Here is a 12,312-nt window from a genome sequence, read left to right on the forward strand (position 1 = left end):
ATAAAAATTCATCATAAATATGGAACATGTCGTTTTTGGTTCCTTGATGCTCAAATGCGATGACTTTTCATACAACTGCTCTTATTCCCATAACATATTAAAATGAAGCTTGGGTACAGATCCTGTAAGGTTTCACTCTAGCAGGAGGAAAGCATTTTCATGTAAAATGTTGAATCAAAACCTCCAAATTTGGGGCGCCTGGGTGGCTCAGTGGGTTAATTAAGCCTCTGCCTTCGGCTCAGGTCATGATCTCAGGGTCCTGGGATCGAGCCCCACATCGGGCTCTCTGCTCAGCAGGGAGCCTGCTTCTCCCCTCTCTCTCTGCCTGCTTCTCTGCCTACTTGTGATCTCTCTCTCTCCGTCAAATAAATAAATAAAATCTTTAAAAAAAAAAAAACAACCTCCAAATTTCACAGTATTCTAACATGGCTGTGGAGCCCTAATATGAAAAACATCTGTGACATGTTTTGGAGCCCAGTCTCTCTAACTAAAATCAAATGAAAATAAACTCCATAATGAATTTTTGGTTTCCCTTTAAATGTGCCCTTCAGGCCAGTTAGTAGTCACTCAAAATCTGCTTCTCTTCAGAAAATCAGAATGGGAAAAAAAAAAGAAAGAAAACTAAATCAGAATGGTGACTATGATGCAAGGGAGAATCAAAGGACTTTTCATAATTTTATTAATTAATTCAAGATCAGCTTTAAGGGAAAGCAAAACACAGATAAGATTCCACAGCTAATCGTAAACAAATACAAAATTTATAAGCTCATTAAAATTCAAGTCAAAATCTTTAAGCCAACAATTTGTCACCATTCCTTTTACATATAATAATGAAGGGAAGTAAGATAAGAAATCTTTATAAAACCAGGAATTAATAATCAATAATCATTACACAAGTAAAAGATAACTTAAATCAACTATAAAACTGGTTCTTAAGTAATCAAAAAAATTGAGTGTTTATGCTGTTGGGCTACTTAAATTGTCTAATACCACTACCCTGCTCCTTCATTTTCTATCTGCCATTTTCCAAAAAAGTCAATGTACAATGATTGCTTAGAAACTTTATTGAAAAAGTAGTATGTTAGTTATGTAGTCCTCACACACTGTTAGATATAATTAAATTATAAATTAAATTAATTAAATTATAAATTTTAGCTCCTAAAGCTAAAGCAGAGCATACACATACAAATTTTATCAAATTCTCAAAGAAATCAGTTACTCTGCCACTCTGCATATAGCTAAGGATCACTGATTAGAAGAATGACCTAAGGTAAATGACCTTTGATAGAATCATCAGAAGTGATTATAGCACACGAAAAGAAAATTTCACAAACATCAGAGATAAAGCTTTTAAAGACAAGAAATTTAAATTGCCAGATGAGCGAAAATGATAATTTACATTTCACTTTAATACACTTAACATTTTCCTTTCTAGATGAATCCACAAAATGTAGGGCAGACTGCCAACCAGCATATATTGCAGATATTATAACACATGTCTTCTAGATGCATCTTCTAGATGCATGTCTTCAGCAAGTTGGGAGACATGGTGGAGTGATATGAATAACTTTATTTGCCTAGTAAACTTTGTAAGCATAAATCTGGGAGTTCTGTTTGACTATATTGTAGATAAATCTGTACCCATTACATGCAATAAAATAAATTGACAGAACTTTTAAGTTCTATTATTTCAATGAAACCACCAAACAATAATGCAAGACTGAATTTTTAACTGCAAATAATAAGAAAATAGGTTTTATCTTATCAGTTGAGTCATAACTAAAGATTATTTAATGGAAAATAAATGTTTGACCCATGCTTAACTCTACAGAAAAAGGTAAATCTTTTCAGACTTTACGAAGAGAGTGTTCAATCTTTGATACAAGCCTGAAGTGAGAAAAGTCAAGCTATCTAATAATGTGAAAATATTAAAGCAAAAGGTAGTGTTAAAAGACAAAGAGGACGAACAAATGGAAATAACCACAGGAATTATCTACAGTAGTGAGGTTGAGATGAAATAAGTGGTCTAAGTACATCACTGAAAATTATAATTTATATCTAATAAAGTGCTGATAGGAGAGTCATTTTTGCATCTTCCTTTACCATTTTCTACCAAAACATTTGGAGACATAGGGCATTTATTGGAAAAAAAAAAAAAACCCGATTTATCGCATGATTAAAATTGGATTTTTTATCAGTTGGCATTTGACTAACAGAAATTGTTCTCTAAAACATTTATACTCGTTTAAAACATTAATACTCAAAATACGGAATATTCATTACGTTTTTCTATGATATAAAGTGGATTTTTTAAAATTTAACACAGACTTCAAAATAAGAGGAATCTGTAGGACTCACCTGCCCAGGGTGATTTGATCCTGCCTCCTGCCTTTCCTCTCCAACTTCTTTATCCAGACCAGGTGGAAGGCTGGGGCTGAAGGCCATGAGATCGGTCTTGGGCGCGCCCTCCCCAGAACACACCCGCTGCCGCCTCTGCTGCGAGTACGACCAGCTCCCCACCGCGCTGGAGCACACGAGCGTGGGCTTCCCAGGCCCGCACGCGCCCTCCCTGGGCGGAGCCGAGCACCGCAGCGCCGTGTACAGCAGCAGCGTGAGCACCAGCAGGCTGGACACCGCGCAGATGGCGACGATCAGGTACACGTTGACGTCCACCAGCGCCGTCTCGGCGCCAGCGGCGCCCGCCAACACCCGCGACGACGCCTTTGGCGCCTGGCCGCTCTCCACCAGCGACAGCAGCACGGTGGCCGTGGCCGTCAGCGCCGGCTCGCCGTGGTCCTTGACCAGCACCAGCAGGCGCTGGCGCGGCGGGTCCGCCTCGTCCAGCGGGCGCGTCGTGCTGATCTCGCCGGTGTACAGCGCCACGCGGAACGGGCTGCGCGCGGCCCCCGCCGCCGGCTGCAGCTCGAACGACAGCCACGCGTTGTAGCCGGAATCCGCGTCCACCGCGCGCACCTTCGCCACCACGTGGCCCGCGCCCACCGACCGCGACACCAGCTCGCTCAGCGCGCCGCCCGCGCCGCCCGCGCCAGGCCGCGGCAGCAGCGCGGGCGCGTTGTCGTTCTCGTCCAGCACGAACACCTGCAGCGTCACGTTGCTGCCCAGCGGAGGCACGCCCGCGTCGCGCGCGCTCACTTGGAACTGCAGCAGCTCCAGCTCCTCGTGGTCCAGCGGCTGCAGCGCGTACACCTTGCCGCTCTCCGCGTGCACCGACACGTAGCTCGACAGCGCACGCTCGCCCACGCGCCGCTCCACCAGCGAGTAGGACACCAGCGCGTTCTCCTGCGCGTCCGCGTCCCGCGCCGACACCGTGAAGATGTGGCAGCCGGGCGGGTTGTTCTCCTTCACGAACACCGTGTACTCGGGCTGCGCGAACGCCGGCGCGTTGTCGTTCACGTCCGCCACTTCCACGGACACGCTGGCCGTGGCGGAGAGCGGAGGCGAGCCTGCGTCCCGCGCTGTCACCACCAGCTCATAGTCCGACACGCTCTCGCGATCCAAGGCGCTGTCCAGCACCAGCGAATAGTAGTTCTTGAAGGTGGACACCAGCTTGAAGGGGACACGGGGTGTTAGTGAGCAGGTCACCTGCCCATTGGCACCAGAGTCACGGTCGGACACGCTGATGAGGGCGATGACAGTTCCCACCTGAGCGTCCTCTCGCACCGGGAGCGACAGCGAAGTGATCATTACCTCAGGGGTATTGTCATTCAGATCCAGAACTTCCACTAGGACTGTACAATGACCTGCCATGGAAGGAATCCCTTTATCAATGGCGTTAACTTGAATTTCATACTCATTATTCTCTTCGAAATCCAATTTCCCGTAAATTCTGATTTCACCTGTTTCTGGGTTTATTGAAAACATGCATTTCTCACTCACTGGCAAAATCAGTCTGATTCCATAGGAAATTTCTCTATTCACCCCTTCGTCTGGATCAGAAGCGTTTAGCTGAATCACTCTCGTGCCGTTTGGGACATTTTCAAACAGCACTACTTTATAGCCAGGCTTATCAAACTCTGGAGCGTTATCATTCACATCCAAAATGCTTATTTTAATCTGAACAGATCCTGTTAGCTCGGGCTTACCCCCATCCTGGGAGGTCAGCAATATATTAAGTTCTGGAGTTTCCTCTCTATCCAAAGACTTCCGTAGAACTAGTTCAGGCAATATACTTTTGTCGTTTTTCGTTATTATTTTAAGAGTAAAATACTCATTTAGACCTAACCTATAGGTCAGAAGAGAGTTTACACCAATATCCGCATCGGAAGCGCCCTCTAGAGGAAAATGAGAATCCAACGGGGCAGATTCAGAAATCAGTACCTTTTGCTCCTCTTCTCTGAACACGGGTGGGTTATCGTTAATGTCCTTCACCTCCACCTCCACATGGAAAACCTGTAGCGGCCTGTCCACGATCACCTCCAGGTGGATGCTGCACTCCGCGCTCCGCCCACACAGCTCCTCCCGGTCGATCCGAGAATTCACAAACAAAATGCCGTTCTGCAGATTTACCTCCAGAAGGTCCCGGCGTCCTTTGGACGCCACCCGGAACAGGCGTGGCACCAGCTCCGCCAGCTCCAGCCCTAGGTCTTGCGCGATGCGGCCCACGAAGGTGCCGTGTTTGGCCTCTTCCGGGATCGAGTAGTGGACCTGGCAGCTCCCGGGTTCCCCCGCTGCAAGGAGCAGAAGCGACAGCAGCAGTCGCGGGGCTCCTGGGCCTCCTCTCCAGGAAAACACCATTGTAGTTAACAAGATCTCCGAGGTGGGACAGTTGGTTTTAAGGGATCGCTCACCTGTGAACCTTTGTGAGCAGTCTCCCTTCCTGTAGGTGTAGATATAGTAAAATTTATCCAGCATTCCGGTCAATATGGAGTCGATCCTATTCTGTCAATGGTTGGAATCCGGGCGCGGAGACAAAATTTTTCCTTTTCACCTTCTGAGTGTACAGCGACATCATGTGACTGATTATGTAAGTACAAGACAGATCGTGAGGTTCTTTTTGGTTTAGCCACTTCCCAGGACACATTAAATTTTTTGACCTTTGGATGTTTTCATGGATTTTTTGTAAATGCTTATTTTTTTTAATGTATAAGATATTAGTAACAAAACATAGTCATTCTATTATACTGCAGTTTTTAAAATATTCTGCTTCGAAGTCTATCATAATCATTGAAATACAGAATGTCAGAAGCAACTCTTTGCCTATCATGGAGAATAAAATAAAGAATAATATACATCACCCTTGGCCTTATTTTGCTTACAATTCTCACTTGTAATGACTTTTATCCTTCACAAGCACTTCATTTAGGACTTCAGGAGAAACCCAAGAATTCCTGCACTTAGTAAAAAAAATAAAAATAAAAAAAAAAGGGGGCGCCTGGGTGGCTCAGTGGGTTAAAGCCTCTGCCTTGGGCTCAGGTCATGATCTCAGGGTCCTGGGATGGAGCTCCGCATCCGGCTCTCTGCTCGGCAGGAAGCCTGCTTCTCCCTCTCTCTCTGCCTGCCTCTCTGCCTACTTGTGATCTCTGTCTGTCAAATAAATAAATAAAATCTTTTTTAAAAAAAGAAACTAAAGTATTTCTACTAACTAAATATTTCGTTCATATAAATTATTTTATTCATACTTCCGTTGGATATAAAAATTCATCATAAATATGGAACATGTCGTTTTTGGTTCCTTGATGCTCAAATGCGATGACTTTTCATACAACTGCTCTTATTCCCATAACATATTAAAATGAAGCTTGGGTACAGATCCTGTAAGGTTTCACTCTAGCAGGAGGAAAGCATTTTCATGTAAAATGTTGAATCAAAACCTCCAAATTTGGGGCGCCTGGGTGGCTCAGTGGGTTAATTAAGCCTCTGCCTTCGGCTCAGGTCATGATCTCAGGGTCCTGGGATCGAGCCCCACATCGGGCTCTCTGCTCAGCAGGGAGCCTGCTTCTCCCCTCTCTCTCTGCCTGCTTCTCTGCCTACTTGTGATCTCTCTCTCTCCGTCAAATAAATAAATAAAATCTTTAAAAAAAAAAAAACAACCTCCAAATTTCACAGTATTCTAACATGGCTGTGGAGCCCTAATATGAAAAACATCTGTGACATGTTTTGGAGCCCAGTCTCTCTAACTAAAATCAAATGAAAATAAACTCCATAATGAATTTTTGGTTTCCCTTTAAATGTGCCCTTCAGGCCAGTTAGTAGTCACTCAAAATCTGCTTCTCTTCAGAAAATCAGAATGGGAAAAAAAAAAGAAAGAAAACTAAATCAGAATGGTGACTATGATGCAAGGGAGAATCAAAGGACTTTTCATAATTTTATTAATTAATTCAAGATCAGCTTTAAGGGAAAGCAAAACACAGATAAGATTCCACAGCTAATCGTAAACAAATACAAAATTTATAAGCTCATTAAAATTCAAGTCAAAATCTTTAAGCCAACAATTTGTCACCATTCCTTTTACATATAATAATGAAGGGAAGTAAGATAAGAAATCTTTATAAAACCAGGAATTAATAATCAATAATCATTACACAAGTAAAAGATAACTTAAATCAACTATAAAACTGGTTCTTAAGTAATCAAAAAAATTGAGTGTTTATGCTGTTGGGCTACTTAAATTGTCTAATACCACTACCCTGCTCCTTCATTTTCTATCTGCCATTTTCCAAAAAAGTCAATGTACAATGATTGCTTAGAAACTTTATTGAAAAAGTAGTATGTTAGTTATGTAGTCCTCACACACTGTTAGATATAATTAAATTATAAATTAAATTAATTAAATTATAAATTTTAGCTCCTAAAGCTAAAGCAGAGCATACACATACAAATTTTATCAAATTCTCAAAGAAATCAGTTACTCTGCCACTCTGCATATAGCTAAGGATCACTGATTAGAAGAATGACCTAAGGTAAATGACCTTTGATAGAATCATCAGAAGTGATTATAGCACACGAAAAGAAAATTTCACAAACATCAGAGATAAAGCTTTTAAAGACAAGAAATTTAAATTGCCAGATGAGCGAAAATGATAATTTACATTTCACTTTAATACACTTAACATTTTCCTTTCTAGATGAATCCACAAAATGTAGGGCAGACTGCCAACCAGCATATATTGCAGATATTATAACGCATGTCTTCTAGATGCATCTTCTAGATGCATGTCTTCAGCAAGTTGGGAGACATGGTGGAGTGATATGAATAACTTTATTTGCCTAGTAAACTTTGTAAGCATAAATCTGGGAGTTCTGTTTGACTATATTGTAGATAAATCTGTACCCATTACATGCAATAAAATAAATTGACAGAACTTTTAAGTTCTATTATTTCAATGAAACCACCAAACAATAATGCAAGACTGAATTTTTAACTGCAAATAATAAGAAAATAGGTTTTATCTTATCAGTTGAGTCATAACTAAAGATTATTTAATGGAAAATAAATGTTTGACCCATGCTTAACTCTACAGAAAAAGGTAAATCTTTTCAGACTTTACGAAGAGAGTGTTCAATCTTTGATACAAGCCTGAAGTGAGAAAAGTCAAGCTATCTAATAATGTGAAAATATTAAAGCAAAAGGTAGTGTTAAAAGACAAAGAGGACGAACAAATGGAAATAACCACAGGAATTATCTACAGTAGTGAGGTTGAGATGAAATAAGTGGTCTAAGTACATCACTGAAAATTATAATTTATATCTAATAAAGTGCTGATAGGAGAGTCATTTTTGCATCTTCCTTTACCATTTTCTACCAAAACATTTGGAGACATAGGGCATTTATTGGAAAAAAAAAAAAACCCGATTTATCGCATGATTAAAATTGGATTTTTTATCAGTTGGCATTTGACTAACAGAAATTGTTCTCTAAAACATTTATACTCGTTTAAAACATTAATACTCAAAATACGGAATATTCATTACGTTTTTCTATGATATAAAGTGGATTTTTTAAAATTTAACACAGACTTCAAAATAAGAGGAATCTGTAGGACTCACCTGCCCAGGGTGATTTGATCCTGCCTCCTGCCTTTCCTCTCCAACTTCTTTATCCAGACCAGGTGGAAGGCTGGGGCTGAAGGCCATGAGATCGGTCTTGGGCGCGCCCTCCCCAGAACACACCCGCTGCCGCCTCTGCTGCGAGTACGACCAGCTCCCCACCGCGCTGGAGCACACGAGCGTGGGCTTCCCAGGCCCGCACGCGCCCTCCCTGGGCGGAGCCGAGCACCGCAGCGCCGTGTACAGCAGCAGCGTGAGCACCAGCAGGCTGGACACCGCGCAGATGGCGACGATCAGGTACACGTTGACGTCCACCAGCGCCGTCTCGGCGCCAGCGGCGCCCGCCAACACCCGCGACGACGCCTTTGGCGCCTGGCCGCTCTCCACCAGCGACAGCAGCACGGTGGCCGTGGCCGTCAGCGCCGGCTCGCCGTGGTCCTTGACCAGCACCAGCAGGCGCTGGCGCGGCGGGTCCGCCTCGTCCAGCGGGCGCGTCGTGCTGATCTCGCCCGTGTACAGCGCCACGCGGAACGGGCTGCGCGCGGCCCCCGCCGCCGGCTGCAGCTCGAACGACAGCCACGCGTTGTAGCCGGAATCCGCGTCCACCGCGCGCACCTTCGCCACCACGTGGCCCGCGCCCACCGACCGCGACACCAGCTCGCTCAGCGCGCCGCCCGCGCCGCCCGCGCCAGGCCGCGGCAGCAGCGCGGGCGCGTTGTCGTTCTCGTCCAGCACGAACACCTGCAGCGTCACGTTGCTGCCCAGCGGAGGCACGCCCGCGTCGCGCGCGCTCACTTGGAACTGCAGCAGCTCCAGCTCCTCGTGGTCCAGCGGCTGCAGCGCGTACACCTTGCCGCTCTCCGCGTGCACCGACACGTAGCTCGACAGCGCACGCTCGCCCACGCGCCGCTCCACCAGCGAGTAGGACACCAGCGCGTTCTCCTGCGCGTCCGCGTCCCGCGCCGACACCGTGAAGATGTGGCAGCCGGGCGGGTTGTTCTCCCTCACGAACACCGTGTACTCGGGCTGCGCGAACGCCGGCGCGTTGTCGTTCACGTCCGCCACTTCCACGGACACGCTGGCCGTGGCGGAGAGCGGAGGCGAGCCTGCGTCCCGCGCTGTCACCACCAGCTCATAGTCCGACACGCTCTCGCGATCCAAGGCGCTGTCCAGCACCAACGAATAGTAGTTCTTGAACGTGGACATGAGCTTGAAAGGGACGTTTGGCGTTAGAGAACAGATCACCTGCCCGTTGGCACCGGAGTCACGGTCGGATACACTGATCAGCGCAATGACAGTACTAGGCTGAGTGTCCTCTCGTACTGGGAGAGACAGGGAAGTCACGGTGACTTCAGGGGCATTATCATTGGCGTCTAATATTTCTACCCAGACTGTACAGTGACCTGCCATTGGGGGATTCCCTTTATCTGTGGCCTGTACTTCAATTTCATAAAACTTGTTTTCCTCATAATCTAAAGTTCCATTGACCCTCACTTCTCCGTTATTTTCATCTAGTGTAAACAAGACTTTTCCTTTGGGCTTCACTGACATCAAGGAGTAGGTTAACTCCCCATTGACTCCTTCGTCTGGATCTGTGGCATTTAGCTTTATCACAAATGTTTCTTTAGCGGCATTTTCCATCAATCTCACCTTGTATTCTGATTGCTCAAATTCTGGATCATTGTCGTTAATATCCAAGACTTGGATGAAAAGCCGAATGGTGCCAATGAGCTCTGGTTTCCCCCCGTCTGCAGCTGTCAATAGCAAATTAAGTTCTGGAGTTTTCTCTCGATCCAGATATTTTTTTAATGTAAGCGACAGTCTTTTAGTCTGCTTACTATGTGTTGGTAATTCTAAAGAGAAATACTCATTTTGACTTAGTCTGTAGGTCAATAGAGCATTCTCTCCTATATCCGCATCAGAAGCTCCCTCTAGAGGAAAATGAGAGTCGGGTTGCTTAGATTCAGGAATCAGCAGCTTTTGTTCTTTGAGAGAGAAGACCGGTGGATTGTCATTAATATCCTTCACCTCCACCTCCACATGGAAAACCTGCAGCGGCCTGTCCACGATCACCTCCAGGTGGATGCTACACTCCAGACTCCGCCCGCACAGCTCCTCCCGGTCGATCCGAGAATTCACAAACAAAATGCCATTCTGCAGATTTACCTCCAGAAGGTCCCCGTGACCCTTGGATGCCACTCGGAACAGGCGTGGCACCAGCTCCGCGAGCTCCAGCCCCAAGTCCTGAGCGATGCGGCCCACGAAGGTGCCGTGTTTGGCCTCCTCCAGGACCGAGTAATGAACTTGGCCGCTGCCAGCCTCCCAGACTGCAAGGAGGAGAAGCGACAGCAGCAGACGCTGAGTGCCCAATCCCCTTCTTTGAGAGCTGAACATCGCATACGACATTGACTTCCAAAATAAGGTTCTTTACACTTACAGCAGCAGAGACTCCGGTTTGGGATTAAAAATCTAGCTGAATTTTTGAGAAGTTTCAAAGAATCCTTTAACAGTAGCGTTCGGCATGATGGAGTCGTTTTTGTATGGGGCGTTCCTGGCTGTTCAGACCAACCCTTGAAACAACTATTTCCACCAAGTAAAGAGCGACACCTTGCGCCTGAATTGTGAGTACTGTGCACTACATCGTACACGATAGAATTTTACTTAAAGAGAAAAATATAATTAACTTCATGTGTTTCATCTTATTTTATCCTCAAAATAGTATTTCCAAAGTGCTTATTGTGGGAACATTCATAGTATAAGTCATATTGAAAGTGATGGTATGTGGAAAATGACATTTTTTTCTTAACATGAAATTGAAATTTTTGTTCCTACATTTGATTTAGAGTTATACAGTTGTGGTTTTACTTAGCTACATAATACACACAGAGTTTAGTTCTACAGGTAGCCTTATGAAAAACTAGGGTTAAACATTTCCTAAAGATATTGTTTCTCATATTAAAATGTTATCAAATTTGAATCATTTTACTTCTAAGCTCTTTTGTTACTTTGGCTGCTAGGAAACTCAAAGACAAAGTTGAGGTATTAGTAACAACTCTTTAGTCCTTAAGTTCTGTATGTTGTGTTCTCATCTCTGTGCACTTGCCTTCTATTCATACCTATTTTCTTTAGTTGCAATTCTTTTTTGTTATTTACATTTAATTGCATTTTTGTTGCAAGCAATCTTATATCCATTGAAAAACAAAAATGTTTTCAAATTTAGTGTATAAAACAGAATTCGCAAGGGAAAAGTTTATTGATAGAGGTGAAATTTATATTTGACATACATGATTTATTAGGGAGATTAGTTTGCTAACAGTATAAGATGAGGTATCAAATGACACTTTATGTGATGGTGTCAATGATATGGAAGAAGGTGTCTTTCAATTATAAAATAAATTTTATTAGAATTCAATGAAATAAATAAAAGTCACCATGAAAATCTGTGGGTCATATTGGTATTTCCAAGTGACCAACATTGGTTTTTGTTTATCTGTCAAGATATATTCATGAAAATAGCTGGCTTTTTTTGCCTATCAGTTAACAAATGCTTATTAAGCACCTCTGAGTACCAGGCACAGGAGAGGACCAAAGGGACAATACAGTTGATAGGAAATTCCATTAGAGAGGGCATAGCCTGAGCATGGAAGGCTTAACCAGCACATTAAAGAACTGGACTTGACCTTGGTGGCACTGGGGAGCCATTGGATGTGCTGGACCAAAAGAGTAAAGTTAGACTTAGGAGAGCTGAGACTGGTGAGGTATGTAAGGTGGACTGAAGGGAAGACGACTAGAACCCAGGAGAACAGCAGGGAGCTGTTGTAGCATTGTAGGTATGACATGAGGTAGGCTAGCACATAGCAGAGTTCCCAGCACACAGTGGGCATTCAATAAATGGTTGAATGACCTGTTTCTTGTTGAAAGAATTCTGGATTTGAGACCATAAGTTCATTCAAAACAAGAGGAAGGATTTTTAATTATACTTCCTCTAAATGCATATTACTGTGTTAAACATACACACACACATAAAATGATCAAACAATTCAACCATATGCCAAGTGATTTTAATGTTTGTGTAAATTCGGTTTCATAAAATACCAAGCAGAAAATAAGAATTGTTGATATGAGTTATCATTGCCTGAAGATATAACTCGGTTATGTGTCTTTGTCTTTTCATGTAGCCTTGGATTTAAGGGTGTCAAAAGAGAAGCCAATGGAAATTTAAAGTAGAAAGCGATTTAGAATAAATATCACTCTAGCTTGAATATTTTGTTGTATGATTAATGATTCCTCTCCAATTTAAAAATA

The 12,312-nt window shown here is 43.8% G+C and overlaps 3 protein-coding genes across 7 annotated transcripts in view; all 3 read right to left on the reverse strand.

Moving 5' to 3' along the window:
- LOC308343024 (protocadherin alpha-C2) overlaps window positions 1-12,312 on the reverse strand; it is a gene marked incomplete at both ends in the record, with an annotated part of 206,533 nt that overhangs the window by 126,930 nt on the left and 67,291 nt on the right. The window lies entirely within an intron of this gene.
- On the reverse strand, window positions 2,280-4,755 carry LOC308342617 (protocadherin alpha-12-like; the record flags this gene model as incomplete). The annotated part of the gene is given in 2 exon segments (XM_080803211.1): window positions 2,280-2,352; window positions 2,354-4,755. Coding segments are annotated over 2 exon segments (2,475 nt in total).
- On the reverse strand, window positions 7,929-10,401 carry LOC308342618 (protocadherin alpha-11-like; the record flags this gene model as incomplete). The annotated part of the gene is given in 2 exon segments (XM_080803212.1): window positions 7,929-8,001; window positions 8,003-10,401. Coding segments are annotated over 2 exon segments (2,472 nt in total).

The sequence above is a fragment of the Martes martes genome (genome assembly GCF_963455335.1).
Source record: "Martes martes genome assembly, chromosome: 5".
Lineage (NCBI taxonomy): Eukaryota > Metazoa > Chordata > Mammalia > Carnivora > Mustelidae > Martes > Martes martes.